Source organism: Cetorhinus maximus, chromosome 3 (genome assembly GCF_964194155.1).
Source record: "Cetorhinus maximus chromosome 3, sCetMax3.hap1.1, whole genome shotgun sequence".
Lineage (NCBI taxonomy): Eukaryota > Metazoa > Chordata > Chondrichthyes > Lamniformes > Cetorhinidae > Cetorhinus > Cetorhinus maximus.
Genome location: NC_135881.1, coordinates 55,200,495 through 55,223,424, shown reverse-complemented (window position 1 = coordinate 55,223,424; position 22,930 = coordinate 55,200,495). Strand labels below are relative to the sequence as shown.

General features: G+C 40.4%; 1 protein-coding gene across 5 annotated transcripts; it reads left to right on the top strand.

Moving 5' to 3' along the window:
• Positions 1 to 86: 86 nt before the first annotated feature.
• On the top strand, positions 87 to 21,966 carry LOC144678646 (ADP-ribosylation factor-like protein 5B). Of its 5 annotated transcripts, XM_078538392.1 has the most exons (7): positions 353 to 535; positions 4,237 to 4,297; positions 9,213 to 9,360; positions 11,628 to 11,711; positions 12,086 to 12,237; positions 16,596 to 16,635; positions 21,722 to 21,966. In XM_078538392.1, exons 1-7 carry the CDS (start codon positions 484 to 486, stop codon positions 21,860 to 21,862), a joined length of 678 nt encoding a protein of 225 aa, XP_078394518.1. In that variant the 5' UTR covers positions 353 to 483; the 3' UTR covers positions 21,863 to 21,966. The 5 variants fall into 5 exon arrangements, with proteins under 5 accessions (XP_078394514.1, XP_078394515.1, XP_078394518.1 ...); XM_078538388.1 differs by lacking the exon at positions 21,722 to 21,966 and having other exon boundaries at positions 87 to 535; positions 16,596 to 16,956; XM_078538389.1 differs by lacking the exons at positions 353 to 535; positions 21,722 to 21,966 and adding an exon at positions 105 to 160 and having other exon boundaries at positions 16,596 to 16,956.
• Positions 21,967 to 22,930: the final 964 nt, after the last annotated feature.

The following is a 22,930-nucleotide window of genomic DNA, read 5'->3' as shown; positions in this document are numbered from 1 at the left end:
TCGAGGTGCCAGACCAATGAGGGGCGGGGCCTGCGTCTTTAGGTCAGAGCAGGACGGACCAATGAACGATCGACGTTTATTTGCGCGTGGTCGTGGTGGTGCTGGGGTTTGTGCTCGTGCTCGTGCTTGTGCACGCAGTGGATGCGCGCCCGAGTTAACGGTCGGTGGGTTTTCCTCCGGTCGGGTAGCGCTGCAGAGGCCGGGGTTGGCCGCTGCTATGCCGGGCGCGGTGCGCTACCGGCGGCGGAAGGCGGAGGAGCCGCGCTAGTTGCTGGCAAGCCGAGCCAGGGTGTGGTTTGCTGGGCATCTGCAACTTGCAGCAGAGCCGGGGCGCCGGAGAGGAATTAAAAGGAATTAAAACAAAGAGTGGCCGCCGGTTGCGGTGCAGGGTGGAGCTGGCGAAAGGCCAGGGCCGGGTCAGCGGCTGAGCTCCCCCACCCCGCGCCCCGCCGCCAGGGCAAGGAAAGGTCGGACTGCAGACCAATGGTCATGGGGCTCCTCTTCACCAAACTCTGGAGCTTCTTTGGTGACCAAGGTAAAGGTGGGCCGTTATCCCGCTGGCGCTTCTCCCTCTCCTGTTGCTCCGAGATCCCGTTTGTTTTATAAAGTTTAAAAACCCCGCTGCTGGAAGTCTGATTTTTAAGCTTGTCTGTGTGGAGGAGCCTCCCCACTTCCCTTTCGCCAAGGACTGGTTGGCACCGCAGCCACACTTAGCTTAGCTTAAAGAGCTGCATCTTTTAAAATGTCTTGGCTGCATCAATCGCTCCCCATCCGTTCAGCTGCCCCATACCCAGGACCAGAACATCCCGCTACCTGTCACATCTTCTCCCATTCCTAATGCCCCCACAAACTTACCAGTTAGATTTTCATCCCTTTTGCAACACTGAAAACAAAGCTGCAAACCACATTTCTTGCTACTGTCATCAGTTTACCCTGTTTGGCCACCTTGGTTGACCACACTGTTGTCCTCCCATGCTTCTTTTTTGATTGTCTTGCTCTGTAGGGCTGCCTTGATTTGGTTTCACTCATCCCTAACAAATTGGAGCTAAAGGATCCCCAGATCTGGCTTCTCTTCCAACCCTTGCAGCTATACACACACTGTCTGCCAATGAATTATTAATGTTTTCCCATCCTCATCTACTTGCTGCCTTTTGGCAACATATTCTCATAAAGAGAATTTCTTTTTTACTCAGAAGGTTGTGAATCTTTGGTATTTTGTACCCCAGAGGGCTGTGGAAATATGGTAATTGAGTATGTTTAAAGTAGAGATTGACAGATTTCTAAATACCAATGACATAAAGGGAAATGAGGATAGTGTGGGGAAAAAGGCATTGAAGTGGATGATCAGCCGTGATCCTATTGTATGGCAGAGCAGGCATGGTGGGCTGAATGGCCTGCTGATGCTCCTATGTTCCCTTGTTCCACAGACATGGACTCAGCTTGAATGTGTACCTTTATGATGCAATTTCAACCTCTCCATCATGTTTAACATTTCAAGGAAAGTAATTGGAATAATTGAGTTTGGAAGTGATGTGAGAGGTTCAGTAGCTGATGGGCTGAGGTAGGGATGAAGCATGGGGTGATGTTTGTGAGTAGGAAGAGGTGGCTGGAAATTTGAGGGTTCTGTAGATAAAAGGATGGAAATGAGGATTCGTGAGCATCTGGCTAGATTGCTAAATATCACGTGAAAAGAGTCAGGACAAGAATAACTGCAGCAGCTGATGAGCTTACTAGTGCCCCCATTAACTGGCCAACAAATTGTCCAGTAGGTTAGTAGGGACCATAAACTGTAATTCAGATCACAGGATACCTAAAATCAAGGAAAGCTATTTGGCTCACAATTCATCCATCCAAACTAACCCTATGCTCTCTTTTTCTCCTCCACATTACCCAACCCTGTCATTTTAATTTCTTAAGGCATTGCAAGATTTTCAGCTTCACCTCTCTATGCCTGTAAGTCCGTTCCCAGTTTTGATCACTCTAGAAGAACAACTTTGACAATGCAACTTACTTTTTACTTGTTTACAACTTGATCTGCTCCCACAGTTTAATTTAAAGTAATATTTCATATTAATATTTTGTATTCTCTAATATAGCTCTATGTGGTTACCTCTCAAACACTTGCATTGCATAATTAAAATACCAAATTTCTACAATTTTTCCTCATAGCTTGGACCTCTGAAACTAAAGAACAGCTTTAAGGTTGTTCTCCACGCTGGCTTGAGTGTTTGAATGTTTCCTTATTTCTCAGTGGCCAGAACTTGACACAGTACTTAAACGCAGTCTGTGTCAGAATATTGCATTTTGGTCATGAGTTCTTCTGGAATTGCATTCTCGGTTTTGGCTGTATAATTTGGATATTTCATTGACTTTTTTGACTGCTATTAAGCATTATTGAGTGTTAATTCTAATGAGATATTGTGTCTTGCATTCTCAGTGTCAGTTTTAATACCTTTTTTAAATTATTATGCATAATTTATAGTCGTTTGGTAGTACAGAACTTGAGTATTGCTGAAAAAGACGTCAAAGCTTTTCATCTTGCACTCATCAGGACACTTCAAGAATACCAATATAAAGGGAAAACAACAATTTATAGTGTGTGAAGAGACCGCTAATTGGTTAGCAAGTGGACTCTGATTGGTAGAGGTGTTACCATGGAGAATGCACCAGTGTTGGTGACTGACGGTTAACTGGCAAGCATTGTTTGAAATTTAAACCAGGCAGCTTGACCCTGATTGGTCAAGGCATTGCCCTGAGGAATGAGTCATCGAATGGCTGTCACTGAAAGATTCGACATGTCTCTTTTTCAGCAAAATGCATAATTTGAATGGTCCAAAGACTAGTTAATCTTGATGACAATGTTTTGTTCTGTATTGGGTTGCTACTTCACCCATTTTAGATGATCTTCATTGTTAATATTAATTTGGAATTCCCTCTGCGAAGCGCTTCTAAGAATGGGTTTGAGATTATCTCAATCTTTCTCGTGCTGTCTTACAAGCTGCAGCACAGTCGATGGGGCGAGCGGCTCTTTCCTTCTCCCTGTAGTAACTGTCGTAACATTGCTGAATATCTGCCACACGTATACATCATAGAATGCCAATGAACACATCCAGTTTATCGATCTGTGATGTGTTTTGGGACTAGAAATTGTAATAACCTGTGTACAAGCTGATTGTTTTTAGTGAATTTTTTGCTTGTTTTTTTGGGAATGATTTTTTTTGTCATTGAATGCTCCTGACCACATGTTGAATAGACTAGATGTAAACTAAAGCTCCCTATAAAGTGATACGCAAGCAAAGCAAGGGTACGTGAAGTGAGGTGCCGTGCTGATTGCACACAACATTGACTGAGAGCCATGCTCCCTGTGTCCAATAAAAGTGCTGCTACGGTTAAATTGGTGTGTCCTGCAAATTCTTCTTCATGGGGTCATGGTTAGTGCACATGCCCAATTTCAATCTTGCGGCCCACTGAGATGGAGGGCCACTCCTGCAGCTCACTCGCTAGCCTAGGTTGCCCATCATTGGAAAGAGACAAAGAAACTGTGAAAATACCGAGAATCAATTCTATTGATCATTTCTACTGCATCTTGGAGTAAAACGTTTTCTAGTTGAATGGAGCTCTGCTAGGCAACACTGCTGTTTATTATCCGTAAGTGGATAATGGCATGCCAGATAGAACTATAATATGGATGCAAGTGTTAAAGATTGATGCCATTTTGTGGTTTACTTCTATTGAACAATATGTAGCTGAAGCTGAAGAGATCTGAGATATTAACAGTTCTCAATACATTGAATAACAGTAGAGCTGAAATCAGTAAAACAGATGCTTAAACTGTACAGTGCTCTGACCAAACCACACCTTAAGTGCTTTGCCCATTTCTGATTACTGATACATAAGGGGAGCATTGCGGGTTTAGAGGTGATGTGGAAAAGAGCCATAAGTTTATTGTTTTAAAGAGGACTATCACAAAATTATTGGATTAATGGTACCGATAAATTCTTCTCACACACAATGAGTAACCCTTGGAAGGGATCCCTAGGCAGGGCAGTGGAGGCAAAACTAAAACTCGGAATCATTTGGAAACACCAGTGAAGGGAGTGGAAAACTGGAGGTTAAGTTAATCCTCTCGGCTTTATATTTATAAATTGCCTTTTAATCCATAATTTGCACCAGTATGCTTTTATTACAATGTTTTACTGATGCATTTTGCACTCATCAAAAATCTGTATTTTACAGAACATAAAGTTATAGTAGTTGGCTTGGACAATGCTGGAAAGACCACAATCCTTTATCAATTGTAAGTAGTGGTTGTCTTTGTATGTATTAACAAAAGCTGTCTATTTGTGATCCATTGCACAAATTTTGCAAGTGATGTAGTGCTTGGATGAAATACTTTCCATTTCAGGCACCCAGTGGTAGCATAAGCCTTCCCAGGACAGGAGTATCATGGTTAAATGCAGATTCAAGTTCCAACTAATAGCAGAGAATTCCCTACTGTACTAATTTTTCACACCTGGGTTCTGCGAACTCTTACGTTTATCAGTTTAGTACTAAATTTGGTAGTAGTTTTGTGCTCTGGGCTCATGGGTGTAGAAACTATCCAAACTAATTTCAAATGGATAAATCTTGTCATGTTTGTATATTCTAACACTGAGCTAATCTTCATCAGCTTGGCTTACAGTTACATCAATAAACACATATTTCACATGTATAATCTAAAAGCATCAAAATATCAGAAAGGATATCATGACCTCTGTCTCACGTACAACCTAGGTTAGAAAACTCTAGATTGGCCATCTAATCTCACTTCCCCATCTACAAATGCTGTGCTGATTAACTGCTGTAGCATGAGTAATACTTTAAGCTTAACATTTTGTGAACAATCTTGGCCATCATGCTTTGTTGCTTAGCTTTTAACTGTATAGTTACCTATAAACAATATTTGTGTAGTTATTAATCAAACCTGATTATCAAAAACACATGGATCCTGCATAGGTTACTGAACCTTCTGCCACCAGAAATGGTTTCTTCTTATTTACCCTCATGATTTTGAACACCTTTATTAAATTGACCCTTAACCTTCTCTTCACCATGAAGAATCACCCAACTTCTCTCATCACCCCACTTAAATGAAGTTCCCCATGTCTGGTAACAATATAAATTTCAATAGCCACATTTATAGTGTAAAAAGTTGACCAGGTATGTGTACACGTGCAAGATTTTCAATAGATTATAGATTTATAACCATTCTAGTGGGTAAATGCAGTCTTCAGTGTATTACTATGCAATGCAGACCTGAAGGCCACGGGTTCAATTCCTGGTCTGTGCCATTGGCTGATCTAAATCAGGTTTGCAGCTAGTGCTGTTCCTCTTTCCTCAACATCATTGGAGAGACAAGGAAGAAAGAAATGGTGGTTACACCTGCTGGAAAACGTGCATTGTTCTGCTTGGGCCGAGCCAACTACAGTGCCAAACAGCCTGCTAACATTCACTGTGCAGGCCTAAATATGAAGAGTACATGTTTGGAAAAGATACCACAGAACCCCCAGCACCCATGGCACCAGATCTTATTAAGAACCAGCACCTTCAGGCAAGAAATGGGAAAACAAAACTATAAAAGAGTTGACTTGACTTTTCAGAATGAGTTTTAAGACTTAAGTGAAAAATAAGTTGAAGTTTTGAAATTCCATATAAGAGCACAAGATATAGTACAGCCCATCAAGCCTGCTTCATCGTTCAATACAATCATGGGTTTCAAGTCCACTCGTGCTCGCTCTCCACATCCGTTGATTCCTTGAGACACCAAAAATCTGTCTATTCAAGCCTTAAATGTATTCAGCGATGGAGCATCCATAACCTTCTAGGGTGGAGAATTCCAAAGATTCACAGCCTTTTGAAATAATTTAGCCTCATCTCAATCCTAAATGACCTGCCCCCCCATCCTGAGACTGTGCCCCTGTGTTTAGATTCCCCTACCGTCAGAAACAATCTTTTAGCATCTAACCTGTTAAGCCCGTTCAGAATCTTGTATGTTTCAATGAGATCATCTCATTCTTATAAACTCCAGAGAATAGAGGCCCAATTAGCCCCTCATCTTAGGACAACCTCTCATCCCAGGGACCGTTCTAGTGAACCTTTGCTGTGCTGTCTCCAATGCAAGCATATCCTTAAATATGGAGACCGAAACTGTGCACACTGTTCCAGGTGTGTTCTCACCAAAGCCCTGTAAAGTTGTAGCAAGACTTCTTTATTCCAATACTCCAAACCCTTTGCAATGAAGGCCAACATGCCATTTGCCTTCCTAATTGCTTGCTATACATGCATGCTAACGTTTTGCTTTCCTTGTATGAGCATACCCAGGGCTCTCTGAACATCAATATTTACAAGGTTCACACCTTTCAAAAAAAATTCTGCTTTTCTATTCTTATGACCAAAGTGGATAACCTTGCGCTTCCCCACGTCATACTCCATCTGCCATGTTGTTACCCACTTGCTTAACCTGTCTATATCTCACTGCAGCCTATCTGTGCCCTCCTCAGAAATTACACTTCCAATTAACATTGTATCAACAAAATTCGATTCATTAGTGTCTCTTCATCTAAGTCATTAATATAGACAGTAAATAGTTGAGGCCACAGCACTGATCCTTGCGGCACTTTGCTAGTCACAGCCTGCCAACTTGAAAATGTTCCGTTTATGCCAACTGTCTACTTACCCCAACTCCATGAGCTCTTATCTTGCCTATTAACTGTTTGTGTGACACCTTGTTGAATGCTTTTTGGAAATCCGGGTACGCCATACATTGTTAAAACTTTAATAAGTGATTCTAGCATTTTCGTGACAACTGATGTAAGGCTAGCCAGTCTGTAGATACCTGTTTTCCCTCTCCCTCCTTTCTTGAACAGCGGAGTTACATTTGCTCACTTCCAATCCACTGAGAGCATTCTAGAATCTAGGGAATTTTTGAAAATCATAGCCAGCGTACCCACTATCTCTTTTACAACCATAGGGTGTAGGCCAGCAGGTCCCAGGGATTTGTTGGATTTTAGTCCCTTAAGTTTCTCCAATACTTTTTCTCTGCTGATATCAATTACCTCACTCTTTTTAGCTCCTTGGTTACCCTCTATTTCTAGTATGAAACTTGGGTCTTCTATTGTGAAGGCAGACTTCATTTCCTCATTCCCTATGATACTGTCTCCTGCCTCTGCTTCTAAGGGGCCAACATTCACTTTAACTACGCTTTACATACTTGTAAAGACTCTTACAATCTGTTTTTATATCCCTGGCTAGTTTACTCATTCTATTTTTTTCCTTTTTTATCAACTTGGAAAACGACAATGCAGATCAAAAATGCAAATTTCCAGTAAGTTTGAATGCACACTTAGCTTGTGCTATGCTTAGTCCTTCTCCATGTGCATTCGCCTCCTCTAACATGACAGCTACACTCCTCTGGCCACTGATCGTAGGCCAACTTGCCTTGAATTACTTCTGTTGGAACCACTGGGGTGGCTGCAGGCTGGATCCGAAGCTCTCATCAGCCAGGTGCGGTCCGTGGGCCATAGTTTGCCCATCCTTGCGCAATGTCATTGTGATATCCATCATCGTAAGGAAGGCAGGTTAGGGTGATTATCAATCCAGATCATACTGTGGTAAATACCTCCCCTTCATTCAATCTTCATTTGATAATATATCTGGGATAATGGATTCTATGGGCAGCATTGTTGGTTCAAACATGCGTGTACTTTGTAAATCAAAAGTGTGACAGAAAATATTAATTTGCATTGAAGGCTCTATCAGAAGTAAGATTTTAAATATTACAAATAGAAAAGTTTATTTTCAATACTGAATACGACCTGAATAATTTATAAAATCCTACTTCTAGTTTTTGTATTCTGAAGTCAATTTCTTCACAAGTCCATCAAAATTTGAGTTGAATTTATTATTTATGCACTTTCAAGGGAAGATTTTTATTTGATATTTGAAAGAAAGCTTATTAAAGTAGAATCTAAGTAACTTCCAAACTTTTGGAAGTTTTTACTGTATTCTATCTTTAGGATATTAATTTATGACTACACGTTTCAATAAACTAATCAAACTTTATAAATTAGGGCATTATTTTTTGTGATATTTCATTATAAATTAATTAACAAAATATTGAAATTTTTATTTGATTCTCTCACAAAATAAAGTGGGATGTACCTTGAAAACATTGATATTATGCTTGTGTTTCCAAACATGAAGAATGCTTGTTTCTGCTTTAACTGTAGTCATGGCAAGGAATCAAATGTACTCCTTTTCAGTTCAGCTTGTAACCACGGTGATTTATATCCCTGCCAGAGATGGAGTGTGCTGTTGCTGCATGGCATTTAATCTTCTCAGTCTGACTGAGAGCTAACGACTTGACTTGTAACCATCAGGTGTTACCTAATGAAGCCCAGCTTTAGACCTGAAATCTCAACTTCTTTAGTTAAGGGGTAGGCACAATTTTCCTAACATGCACTTGCTTGTCAACTGGGAATGGCATCGTGTATTAGTTGATATCCCATGATGATGCTCACAAACATTTGGGGGAAAACTCTTCCACTTCTGGCACAAATGTTCATGAGTTCAAAGTCAAGCTTGTTCATGGGACCAAGCTTTTAAATGTTACTGAAACTTATTTCATTTTTTAATTGCAACTTTAAATAGGTAGAATTATTTAGACTTAGATTTTCAGTCTTTGGTGCTTGGTGTACTTGGTGTTTATTTGCAGATCTGGTTTGGTCATGTGATTAATTGGGAAGAGGCAGACTTGTAATGATTCTATTCTTTCTGTTGCTATGATTATATTATTATATTGGCGTAGTCCACAGAAAAAAATGCCTATTGTCTCAGACCAAAATTTCAGGGACCCACCCAAGAAATCTTGTGGCTTTTGCTTTAATGCTGGATATTCTGCTGATGTTGCTATTTAATTGGCATGAGTTGACGAGCCTCATTTCATTTAGGAAGGGTCCTAGCTTCTGTTTTGCACCTTCTCTTAAACTCGACAAAGCCTGAGAATTTCCCAGGGGAAAAATGCAGGGGTCGTTTCTGTGCTGTTGTGTAGTTAGCTTTTGTTCAATTCTTAAGTTGTTTGTGATTATGCAGTTATTAAAATACTCAGCGTAACAGTGATTAAATTATCTTCACATGACACTTTTAAGTATATTATAAATGCTACCATTTTTCAGCTTGATGAATGAAGTTGTTCACACATCACCTACAATTGGAAGCAATGTAGAGGAGATAATGGTCAAAAGTACACATTTCTTAATGTGGGATATTGGTGGACAGGATTCGCTGCGTTCATCGTGGAATACTTATTACACCAACACTGAGGTATGTGTAACTGTCTTGGTAGAGGTATTGATTTGTACAAAATGACTGTGATTGATTTTAGACATTGCTAGGCTTTGTCAGATTTTATTAATCTTAATTAAACTTTGTGCTATATTGCAAAGGGATCCCAGGGTTAGGAAGTTGCCAGTCACTAACTGTGCCATCTTCTTCATTGTGGTTCTAGCTGCTCTATTGGTAGGTTTTTGGTTGCATCCATCCGGCATCTCCCTTTGCAATGGAAACCAGAAATATATTAGACTAGTCATTTGATAGTACAGAGCTTAAGTTTTCTTGTAAAAAGAGGCATGCTGTCAAAGCTTTTCATCTTGCACTCATCAAAAAAGATGCAAAAAGTGCCATATTTCAAAGGGAGGAACAAATTATACTGTATGATAAATGGGTGCTGATTGGTTGGCAAATCAACTGAGTGGAGGAGGCATTGCAATGGATAATGCGCCAGGGAACTCTTGTTCCCCCATGCTTTTATTTAATTCAAAAAAGATGCAATGGCTAGACATGTCTTCTGCAGGCAAAAAGAACAGGTTCCTGCAAGTGAGCTACATTGCAAGTCCGCCTGATAAATTAGTTGTTAGTATAATTCTTAGCACACTCGGGATTGTTCAGAAAGTGCTGTCCAATCCTGGAATCACATCTAACTTTGGACACTCGTGTTCTGAGTTTTGCAAGCACAGATGGTTGAATACCATCAGTACTCTGTTGCAAACAGCCAAAGGGACATGCTGTTTGATAACATCTGCCAGTCTTTGGGACGTACAGCCTACATACCTGCCATCACACTGGCACTGAAATTCACATACCACATTACTCATTTGTGTGGTAGGTAGAATGTCTTTTTGGCTACCAATCCAAATTGTCAGTACAATAGCTGAAATACCTTTTATGGACATATCAAATGTTTTTTGCTAGTATTTGTATAGATTGTATAGATAATGTATGCTGTATGAATTTTGATTATTTCATAGTATTTTTCTTGAATAAATTAATTATTGTACTCGATGCTGGTCTGATTTCTGATAGGATTGTGAATGTGTTGCATTTAAAAACAACTGTAATTAATGGATTTTATTAAATATAAATATAAACTTGAAAGTTGTTAGTTCTGAGATAATTGAAGATTTTTCTTTGCATCCGTGTCCAAGTTTAAAAAAAATTCATTTATTGGATGTGGGCATTGCTGGCTCGGACAGCATTTATTGCCCATCCCTAATTGCCCTTGAGAAGGTGGCAGTGAGCTGCTGCCTTGAACTGCTGCAGTCCAAATGGTGTAGGTACACTCACAGTGCTGTTAGGGGTTTCCAGGATTTTGACCCAGTGACAGTTAAGGAACGACAACTTGGAAGGGAACTTCCAGGTGGTGGTGTTCCCATCTGTCTGCTGCCCTTGTCCTGCTGGATGGTAGTGGTTGTGGGTTTGGAAGATGATGTCTAAAGAGGCTTGGTGAGTTCCTACAGTGCATTTTGTAGATGGTACACACTGCTGCCACTGTGCATCTGTGGTGGAGGGAGTGAATGTTTGAAGATGAGGTGCTAATCAAGCGGCTGCTTTGTCCTGGATGGTGTTAAGCTTCTTGAGTTATACCCATCCAGGCAAGTTGGGAGTATTCCATCACACTCCTGACTTGTGCCTTTTAGATGATGGACAGGCTTTGGGAAGTCGGGAGGTGAGTTACTCGTTGCAGTATTCTTGACCTCTGACCTGCTCTTGTAGCCACAGTACTGAGATGGCTAGCCCAATTCAGTTTCTGGCCAATGGTAACCCCCAGGATGTTGATAGTGGGAGATTCAGCGATGGTAATGCCACTGAATGTCAAGGAGCGATGGTTAGATTCTCCCTTGTTGGAGATGGTCATTGCCCGGCTCTTGTGTGGTGCGAATGTTATTTGCCACTTGCCAACCCAAGCCTGGATATTTTCCTTGCTGTATTTGGACATGGACTACTTGTGCCCAAGATGCAAGGTAAAGTCTTGAAGTAATTCTTCAAGATTTTGAGCCTTCAGTGGATTTCTCCCTTTTAGAAATTAACACTTTTCACTTTGTGATGCCTGGCTTCCTGACGGAAATACCTTTGTGTCATTACTAAGGCTCAGTACTGACTTGTCTAACCATTGCATCACCGTGCTTCTGCTTAGTGGTGTATGTTGGAGTTTATTCATTGTATTGAGAATGATTTGTTTCACACACAAACTCGAATTGAATGTACTATTTTTAAAAAGAAAATGTTCTTAAGTTTCCTTCTACAATTTTCAGTTTATAATTCTGGTTGTGGATAGCACTGACAGAGAGAGATTGTCAATCACCAAGGAGGAACTGTATAGGATGCTGGCTCATGAGGTAAGTCTATTAATAGATTAATGATTAAAATATTTTCACAAAGGCTCCATGACTTTTAAAAAAATCATACCTATTAATTTGTAGAGGTTGGCAGAGGCTTTATTGAAGATTGCGAAATATGAACTCTGTCTGAGTAAAGGATTATGTTTGTAGATCAATGAAGATTTTTCAATGGCATTGAGACGCAGATCAGCCATGACCTAATTGAATGGCAGAGCAATCTTCAGAGGCCTATGCATGTTCTAATGATGTCTGAACCTTTAGTTTTTACTAAAACAAATGGTGTTCATCTTGTCAACCTTGGGAAGAATTGAAGAGCACAAAGAAGCTACCAGGCTTTCGAATTGGAAGCTATCAAATGTTCTTTCTTTCAGGATCTAAGGAATGCCGCTGTACTTATATTTGCTAACAAGCAGGATAAGAAGTGTTGCATGTCCGCAGTCGAAATTTCAAAATTTCTTACACTAAGTGCTATCAAGGACCATCCGTGGCATATTCAAGCCTGCTGCGCCCTTACAGGAGAGGGGTGAGTGTAATGTTCAGTTTTACAATCAATTTCTTATAAAATGCTATAGCTAATGTAAAATACCAGATTTTGTTCACCATTCATATATGAAATCCTTCACTCCTTAGTTCCCAATTCATTCCACCAAAAAAAAAATCATTTTCAACAAAAATAGATTTGCCCCTTTTACAGCTCCTAAAACAATTCTCCCCTTGCCCATTCTTCACAATTAGCATGAAGCAACCTGCAGGATCTCCACGCTCACTCCCCAAAAGGCAAAATTTGTATCAAGTTTGTCCGTAATCCCTGGAAGTCACTGTGGCTGCCTTTAATAAAGGAACTCTCAGGGGTTGTTGTGTGGCCATCACCATTCTATTCTTCCATCAAACAAATGCACAGATTATTCTGCCTATTGCCCATCTAACTATTTGTTTAGCAGAACAACTCCATGGGACCCAGCACATAGCCAGGCCTCCTCGTCCTCTTTCTCATGTGCAGGTGTCTGTTCATCTGCTTTCCAGTATCTGGTCCACAGTTCCTGCTGGTATTGCCCAGAAATTAATCCTAGTAGTCCACATAAAGTCAAGTTAACCTAGAATATAAAGATTTTAGTCATGTCTCAAGGTATCTAAAATTCATAAATGCTCATGCAAATAGAATTTTTATAGTGCACTCCTTTCTAATCTGTGCTTTTTCTGTGACCCACACATTTCTCTCTCTGCATTCCCTTAGATCCCATACATAGTTTACCCATGCAGTAATATGAATGGCAAAGGAAAAGAAGTCATTACAGAACGGGTGCAAATGAAATTTTAAAAAACAAGGGTAAGAAATAGAGAAAGAAAGGAAAATGAAGTAGAGAGAGGAATAGAAAAGAAGGTAGATGTGGAAGATGAGGAAAAGCAATAAGAATACAATAATTAGGAGCAGGAGTAGGCCATTCAGCCCTTTGAGTTTGTTCCATTCGATAAGGTGATGGCTGACCTGATTGTGGCCTGAACTCCACTTTGCTGTCCGCTCCCATGTCCCTTGATTTCCTCGTCGATGAAAAAATCTATTTAATTCAGCCTTGATTATATTGAAAGACCCAGCCTCCACTGCTCTCGGGGGAAGAGAATTCTACAAACCAACAACCCTCTGAGAGGAGAAATTTCTCCTCACCTCTGTTTTAAAAGGGAGGCCCCTAAACTCTGTCCTCTAGTTCTAGACACCCCCACAGGGGGAAACTCTTTTCAGCATCCGCCTTGTCAAGTCCCCTCAGAATCTTCTATGTTTCAATAAGATCACCTCTCGTTCTTCTAATTTCTAAATGCCGATGGGTATAAGCACAACCTGTTCAATCTTTCCTCATAAACTAACCCCAGGAATTAGCCAAGTGAACCTTCTCTGAACTCCTAATGCAAGTATATCCCTTCTTAAGTAAGGAGACCAAAGCTGTATACAGTATTCCAAATGCGGTCTCACTAAGGCCCTGTACAGCTGCTACAACGTCTCTACTTTTATACTCCAGTCCTCTTGCAATAAACAACAACATTCAACTTGCCTTCCTAAACACTTGTTGTACCTGCATACTAACATTTTGTAATTCGTGTACCAGGACACCTGGATCCCTCAATACTGTAGAGTCCTGCAGTCTCTCTTTATTTAAATAATACACTGTTTTTCTTGTCAGACTTTAGTTCTTACAGTTTTCCCACCTACCTCCCTTTTACCTCTTGGTTTTCAACTATTCTTGGGATGGTATTTGTACCTTCTACCATGAAGACACACACAATACCTGTTCAATGCTCTGCCATCTGCTTGTTTCCCATTATTAGTTCCCTTGTCTTACCCTCTAGGGGACAATGTTCATTTTAGTTACTATTTTCCTTTTTAAATATTTGTAGAAACTCTTACTATCTGTTTTTATGTTTCTAGTTAGCTTTCTGTCATACTCTAATTTCTCCCTCATTTTTTAGTCATTCTTTGCTGGCTTCTAAAATCTGTCCAATCATCTGACGTACCACTAATCTTCACAGTATTGTATGCTTTTTCTTTCAGTTAACATTATCCTTAGTTTCCTTTGTTAGCCACGGATGGTGCAGCCTTCTCATAGCCTTACACTGTTAATGTAATGGAATATATCTTTGCTGAGAGTTATGAAATATCTCCTGAAATGTGTGCTACTCTTCCTCTACTGTCCTACTTTTAATCTATTTTCCCAGCTCACTTTAGCCAACTCTTCCTTCATTTCCTTTAATTGCCTTTATTTAAATTTAAGACACTAGTCTTAAACCCACACTTCTCCACCTAAAACTGAATGTGAAATTCTATCATGTTATGATCACTGTTGTCTAGACGCTTTTTTACTATGAGATGGTTAATTAATCCTGCTTCATTGCACGTTACCAGGCCTAAAATAGCCTGCCTTCTGGTTAGCACTAGAATGTACTATTCTAAGAAATTGTCCTGAATACCACTCTATGAAGTCAGCTTCACCGCTACCCTTGCCATTCTGATTTGTCCAATCTATATATAGATTAAAAACACCCGTGATTATTGCAGTACCTTTCTTATAAGCCCCATTATTTCTTCCTGTATTCTCTGTACTACAGTGCACCTACCATTAGGGGCTTATAAAGTACTCCCACAAGTAATTTCTAGCCTTTGTTATTTCTTATCTCCACCTAAAATGATTGTATATCTTGATCTTCACAACTAAGGTCATCTCTTATTACTGTATAATGTACTGTACTAAAGGTGTAAAGGTGGTGGAGCTACCCCACCACCTTTTCCTAGCATCCTGCCCTTCTAAATTGTCAAATACCCTTGAATGTTTAGAATATTTTGGCAACACCGCCTTCTGGACTCGTGTTCTTGGCTGCAAAGAGCTGTGTCTATCCTCCTGACTATTCTGACCTGTACTACCACTACATTCCTATTTACTCCCCCAACTTGAATGACTCCCTGTACCATGTTGCCATGGTCAGTTTGCTCAAATATCATGCAGCCCCCTCTCTTGTCCATACAAGCTGAAAGAACCTCGAACCTGATGTACAATTGGAAGGGCTGATACTCCACTACTTCTGCCATTTGGGTGCCCATACCTGCCTCACTCACAGTCACATCCTCCTGCCCCTGACCACGGACCAAATCAGAAGATCCTAGCCGAAGAGATGTGACTGCCTTCTGGAACAAAATGCCTAGGTAACTTTCCCCCTTCCTGATGCATCACAGTGTTTGAAGCTTGGTATCCAGCTCATCAATTCTGAGCTGAAGGTACTCAGGCCACAGAAACTTACTGCAGATGTGGATCACACTTTGGTTCACCAGCTCCCACATGCTACAGCTGCAACACATCACCTGCCCCACCATCTTTATTGTGTTTAATTCAACTAATGAAGTTTAGAAATAACATTCAATGATCGTCTTAGTTATATCAAATGCTTTAACTAGTTAGTCTGCAAATTTAATACAATACTTGTATCTCCCCTTTATCCATTTAAAATACTGACCCCCCCCCCTGCCCAACCCCCGAGTGTAGAAAGGAAAAAGAAACTTAAAACCCACCAACTACTTACCTATCTGCTCACCTAATTAATGCTTCTGGGCTTCAGCTCTCATGTCCTGCTGCTGGTCTCTAGTTCCCTTTCTTGGCTCATTCCTTTTATGTAAAATGTTAGAACCGCACCTCCTCGTTCACTGCACCAAATTGCCTCAGTCACTAAATTGCTTAGCTCACACTCCCTGTCTAGCTGCCTCCGTGACGAGCCGCTCTTGGTGCTTGCAATGTGCAAATTTTGACTGCAATTTTAATGCCACTATAAAGAATAGGATGCAATTCTGCGCTCTCAATGTTAAGGTTCCAAAGTAAATTGAATGGGCACATCTTGTTGGATTTAGAGCTTTGGCAGAAATTAGCATTGCATTAGTAGCTTCACTTGTAAGGATGCCTGGTGTTAGAAACTGAAATGGCAATGCTCACGTTGTGAGACCAGAGGTAAGAAAAGTTCCTGGAACACTAAGAGGAGTTTAACCTTCCAATAGCAAGTGCTTGATCCTGGATGCCTAAATTGCAAAAATGCCTCCTGTACAGATCCCCTTTGATTAGTCTTTTTCTAGTAAATGCAGCCGAGGCTAATTTGAAACACTTTGTAACAGTTGACTCTTTTTCTCTTTTCTTCCAACAAGTGGCAGAGTACTTTGAAGTATGATCTATCTATATTTTTAAAAACTTATTAATTTCTCTTTTGCTAATTGGGGAAAACATGCTTTGTAGAAGTTGCACACATGTATAGTCCCATCTGTATTTTCCAAAATTTTGGTTTTATTATTTTAGCTTTTCTTTTAATGCATAGGGCAGAGATTATTGCTAAAAAAATATATTTTTCCTCCTCTAGGTTGTGTCAAGGTCTTGAATGGATGACAACTAGAGTTGGAGTAAGATAAAAATATCACTCCATAAATAAGTTACCTTGTACCTGTGGCAAACTTATGAAGCTGCAAACTACCAGCTGTAATTTAATGAAGTGAATGAAATGCTCCACTTGTGTTTTCTATAACATCAGTCAACTCAATATTGTGCACTGTCAAATTCTGTGCAACAAAGATGCAGTGTTTGGTAGCATTGCACAGACTTTTCATGTTCCTATCTTTACAGTACAGTGGTGGTAACTTTTTAAAAAAAAACACCTATTTACTTTTATTGTATTTATGAAAACTGTAGATAGTGGATTAAATGGATAATGTGCTTTTAGGTCACAGTTCTTTTCATCTGCATTTTTTTTAAGTCACTGATATCTTATGCACTGTTTTGGTATTGGACTGACTTTGTACCACAAAATCATGAAACTAAAGTATCTTTGCAACTCAGGCAAACTGGCAAATTACAGACTAAACTGCGTACTTTTTAACAACTGTAACTTAATATTACTATCACTGAATAATTACAACATATGCGAGGGTACAGTGTGTTTGTAGTTTTTGCTACTGGCTGCCACATTTGGAATGATTTAATATTTCTCTTAGGGAAGTCTAAAATTTTTTTCTGTTGAATTAATTAAAACATTACAACATCGCCAGTGTGATGAATTGACTAGAATTTTATAGGAATTACTTACTTTAGAATTGAATTGACTAACACAAAATCTGGATTCCTGGTGAACTAATCACTGACACAATACCTTTAATTGAGTGCATCAATTACAAAGCTAACAATATTGATAACTATGTTGATAAATCTGGAATGTACTTGAGAACTAACGCTATCCAATATAAGTAAGTAAACGCTGCTACAGGGAAAAAAAATATAATGGGTCCAATTCTCCTGTAAAAAGGAGCAATGATATCTGCATCTAATAAACTCTTAAACAAATTATATACTATTAAGCCATCATAGTTGAATCTTAACCAGAAATAATAGCAATACCACCTTTTAGTCCATTAACCAGTTGCCAGAATTCCTGAATATTGGCTGACTGTTTCTTGTTCCTATTATAAAGGTTCTAGTGTGGCTCATTGGGCAAACCCTGCAACATCAACACAAGTTTATGATGCCTGGGAAGTCGGACTCATCTGATATTATTTTTATTTGAAGAATATTAAAGAGACTTTTTTGCTACAAAATGTGAGTTTGGCTCCTGATTAATTCACTATGCAGCTGAGTCTGCATTTACCTGTGGCATTGGATTGCTTTGTCTTCAAGGCGTTTCATTTAGATCTTATACACCTGGAATTATGTCCTAAGCACTTAATTTTTGAAAAATTTTGATCAAGAAATAACTTATCATGTGCAAGGGTGATGCAGTGTTAGTAACGTACACTTGTGAAGTTTTTGACAGACACCTCAGAATTTAGGTTGAAAGCTTAAACTTTTGTATATTTTTGGCCAATAGCTCTGTTCAGTTATTTTTTGAAGTTATTTTTAAACCATGTATGTTTATAACTTTGGGGGAGTTTTTTTTGCCTTATTAAAAGATATTCCTGAAAGAAACTTTGGATGTTTCTCTGCTTGAATGTGTCCTATCTATATTCTATTCAATTATGGCATAATAACGTCTTGATTGTTTTTTTTAAAACTTTTGTGAGGCATTGGCTGCGCAATATTTGGTCCAACAAAAAACTAATTCTGAAGCATTCTTCATTCTAAAGTATGACTTGTGTTAAAATGTTATTTAAAATTCATGGCAAGAGGTTCTGCCATGGCGTTGACCACAACACACTGCACTCTAATATAGTGGATCTCCCATGACGTTGTTCGTCTATTGGCTTTATCTTCATTTTTTCCTCTTTCTGCATTTTCACTGGTGTTTGACTGTCTCACTTTTGAAGGATAGTTTGTTTAGCTCTTTTTCTGTAATCCTTTATTTCCCCCCCTCTCTAATATGTGCGTGTTAGTCACCATTGTTTATTTACTGATGTACTTGAGTACATGGCTTTTTTAAGGTTTGCACCACATAAGCAGATATAATGGAACAAGAAATTTCTTTACCTGAAGATTGGTGAGAATGTGGAACTATCAACCACGAAGTGATTTAAGTGAATATTTTAGGGGAAGCTAGACAGGCATATGAGGGAGAAGGGGAATAGAGGGTTACGATGATAGATTTAGATGGGGAAAAGTTTGAGGAGGCTGAAGTGGAGTAAAAATGCTGGCATGGACTGGTTGGGCCGATTGGCCAATTTCTGTGCCTTATGTCCTGTGTAGTGTAAAATAAAACAGAGGGGGCTGAATTTCAGGCCAGGAGGGACTTAGTGCCATAAACCAAAATGCTGGGTTTAGAGAGTAGGGATAGAACCTCAGAGAAATAATGGCTTGTGGAAACTCTGGGATCTGAGAACAAGGGATTGCAATCGGCTTTTTGTTGATTTTGGAAGTGGCTAGGATCTGGTAGCATTCTTGGCTGGAGCATGAAAACGCTCTTGGAGTGAGGTCTGCAAGGGGGCTGGCTTCCTGGGACTGCTTGAGTGAATGTTTGGAGGCAGGGATTGAGGAGCTTTGCTTGGGGGGATGTTTGGAGACAGGAATTGAGGAACTTCTGTGCTTAAAGGAGTTCAGGACATTAGGAGCAAAAGCTGAGGACTGAGATGTAGAAGAATTGAAGTGTATGAGGGGGTAACTGCATTTTGCCAGTAATTTGGCAGTTCGGGGCAGTGAAGGAGTAGAGCAAGATGGTGGGAAGTAAACCTCTTGGCCATCTGCATACACATAGCAACGTGGATGAAATTGGCAAGTGGCAGCATTTAGTCCAAGGTTAGATTCTTGATACTGCAGAGGTGATGAAGAGAGTAAGAAGAGAAGCTGTTACTGGAGATACTCATGACTTTAGCTAGGGCTTTTTCAATGTTTTGGGAAAGGAAAAAACTTGATTTAAGTAGAGTGGGAAAGATGGGCACAGTAGGAAAGTCGCAGATACAAGGAGTATAGGTCAATATGGATCAAGTAGTACAGGCAGAGGGATCAAAAATAGACACTCTTTAAAGGGGATTAAAGCAATTTGAAAAAATAAGAGGGAAGAATTTGCAAAAGGAAAAGGAGGTTAGCTCATCTCAGTCAAAAAGGACACCACATTGCCATTGGTCTGGATTGACCTCAAACAGTAACCAGGGAGAGAGATGGAGACAGTGGCTAGGGAATGGTGTTTGTGGCCTGGACCGAGGGCAATTGCTTCAGTCTTCCCGTTACTTATTTATTTATTTAATTAGAGGAAATAATATGCTCATTCAAGACTGGATGTTGGGCAAGGAGCGTGACATATCAGAAAGTGGAGGCATTTCTTAATTTTTTCACGGGACGTGGGTGCCACTGGCTAGGTATCAGCATTTGTTGCCCATCCCTAATTACTCTTAAAAAGATGGTGGCGAGCCGCCTCCTTGAACCACTGAAGGCCACATGGTGTAGGTACACCCACAGCACTGTTAGGAAGGGAGTTCCAGGATTTTAGCCCAGTGGCAGTGTAGGAATGGCGATATAGTTCGAAGTCAAGATGGTGTGTGACTTGGAGGGGAATTTACAGGTGATGGTGTTTCCATGCATCTGCTGCCCTTGTCCTTCTAGATGATAGAAATGTAGGTAGGTTTGGAAGGTACTGTTGAAGGAGGCTTGATGAGTTGCTTCAGTGCATCTTGTATATGGTACACACTGCTGCCGCTGTCTCTATTGTGACAGGATGTTTAAGGTGGTGGAAGGGGTGCCAATCAAGTGGGCTGCTTTGTCCAGAATGGTGTTGAGCTTCTTGAGCGTTGTTGGAGCTGCACTCATCCAGGCAAGCTGATGGTATACCATCACATTTCTGACTTGGACATCGTAGATGATGGACAGGCTTTAGGGAGTCAGGAGGTGAGCAATTCGCCTCCAGAATTCCTAGCTTCTGAATTCCTCGTGTAGCCATGGAATATGGCTGGTCCAGTTACATTTCTGGTCAATGGTAACCCTCCCAGGATGTTAATAAAGATGGTGGTGAGGTAGAGCTAAGGATTGTCGTGTGTGCATGTGGAACCTAAAATGGGCTATTTTGAGGAATGAGGTGGTACCAGATTTGATGGGGAGGAAGAAACTGCTGAGGAGAGGGAAATAATAACTATTAACTAACCTGGAGGGCAGTAAATAAAATTAGATGGCCTGCAATTTGGTGGGAATAGTGTCAAGGGAGCAGGAAGTTGATTCTGTGGAGCCCTGGAGCAAGCAAGAAATGACATAGGAGAGAGTAGAGAAAGGTGCAGCCTTGGGGGAAGCTCGGCTTGGTAGACTAGAGGAAGGGAGTGAAGCAAAAAAGGAAGTTGTCCAGTAATTATTTTGGAGATCATTCAGTAAATTTGGTTATTTTGGTTTATGGATCCTGATGGGGAATGTAGCAAAATTACAATAGATCCCAGCAATAAAGAGGGATTGGAGAGGAGATATTAGGAGGGAGTTAAAAATTAAGGTTTTGTAGATCAGGTGGAGTCAGTTTACAATGGCGATGAGCAACGGTCTGGGTTCAGAGACAGGCGTGGAGGGTGAGTGAGTCCAGAACCTATTTGAATTCTAGAATATCAGAGGTGTTTCCATGAGAAGTGAAGAGCCAGGTATACAGAATGGGTTATGGAGCTGAAAACCAGTGACAAAGTTGCAGGTCACTCAAGATCCATAAGCAATGGAGAGAGAGAGGCTTCAGCCTAGGAGAGTGAATTTATGGACAGGAACCACACTAGCAAAATAAAGCTGAAGGACCAGTATTAGAATAGGTAGGTAGAAACTCAGAAGGTAACAGTAGTGAAGGTGTCTTCTTCAGCCTTAGACAGTCCTTCAGGATCAAGGATGACTTGCTTCTACTTTGGCTCATTGGGATCTTAGATGACTGATAAATACAATGTATCATCTTCAGACTCTGCTGCATGTGGGACAGGTGGTGTTCAAAGGGCTGGGTAGATGAGTTTGGAGATTTGTGTGCTTTCTCCAATGCCTCAATTTAGCCTCTGCCTGTTCCCGATGAAGTCTCTCGATGTGTTTGGTGCCTTCCCGAATGAGCCTTCTCATTTTCGTCAGTCACAGGCCAGGGGCTCCCATGAATCAGCAGTCAGTAATTTGTCACCCTACTCCATGATGACATGCAAGCCATGGTCTCACCAACAGAAACACCACAGACTCCATCAAAGTGAAGACTGGGGTCAAACAGGGCTGTGTTGATCACAGCAACCCTCTTCTCCATCGTGCTCACTACAATACTGTAACTCACCTCCAGCAAATTACTTAGGTGCGTGGAGATAATCTACAGAACGCACAGGAATCTGTTCAATCTATGCCGCCTTCAATCCAAAACCAAAACCACTCCAACTTCAGTCATTGAGTTCCAGTATGCAGATGTTGCAACTCAGAAACTGGTCATTGTTGATTCCTCCTCTGAAGTTTGAGAAAATGGGCCTTTCGCTAAACACTCAGAAAATTAAGGTCCTTTTCCAACCAGCACCCACAGCACAACACCTCCCCACATCGATTAAGATCAACAGCAAGATGCTGAACAATGTGGATCATTTTCCATATCTTGGGAGCCTCTGCTCGATGAAGGCAATGATATTTCAATTTCAATGACTTTTCAAAGGCAATGACATCTCGATGAAGACAACGACATTTATCATTAGCCCTAATGCCAGCTCAGTCTCCGGCTGACTGAGGAAGAGTAATCAAGTAATGTCATCTTAAAACTTAAGTCACAGCAGCTGACTCTTGCAGTGCAGTCCAGTTGAGTACCAATGCCTCAATGGCAGAAAAGTTCAGGAATTTGGAAGCCAAATTTTAGCAAAGGTCCAGTGTTTACTTCTGAAAGGAAAGAATAAGCATAAGTGGGGAATGGGATGGATAGCAGGCCCAGGTAACTTTAACCATGCAGTTTAAACTTAAGAGTAGGTTAAAATGCACCCACTATTTGAACCAGGGGAAATTTAAACAATGGAAGAGATGAAATTGGCAGAGAAAGAACACGATGGCAATTGGTGGCCAAGGATACAATTGAACAGGGAGTTGCCAACTGAGGAGGCATTTTTTTTCTGAGAAATTCTTGGCTTACAAATGTTTATATATACAACAAACATATATAATGAGGTACAATTCAGTGCTGAATTATGCTAGTTGGGGTGCCTTTCTGATTGGCATCTAGCACCAGATTGGATGGGGATTTGAGGTTGCTTCAGCTGTCAGTGTAAACATGATATGGATGATCTCTGGTCAAAAAATCAAGATTCAAATATTTCCTACCAG

Coding starts and splice junctions, on each gene's coding strand:
- LOC144678646 (XM_078538392.1), top strand. CDS start 484: ATGGTCATGGGGCTCCTCTTCACCAAACTCTGGAGCTTCTTTGGTGAC. Junction 536..4,236: donor GAGCTTCTTTGGTGACCAAG/GTAAAGGTGGGC, acceptor TGTATTTTACAG/AACATAAAGTTATAGTAGTT. Junction 11,712..12,085: donor ATAGGATGCTGGCTCATGAG/GTAAGTCTATTA, acceptor TCTTTCTTTCAG/GATCTAAGGAATGCCGCTGT.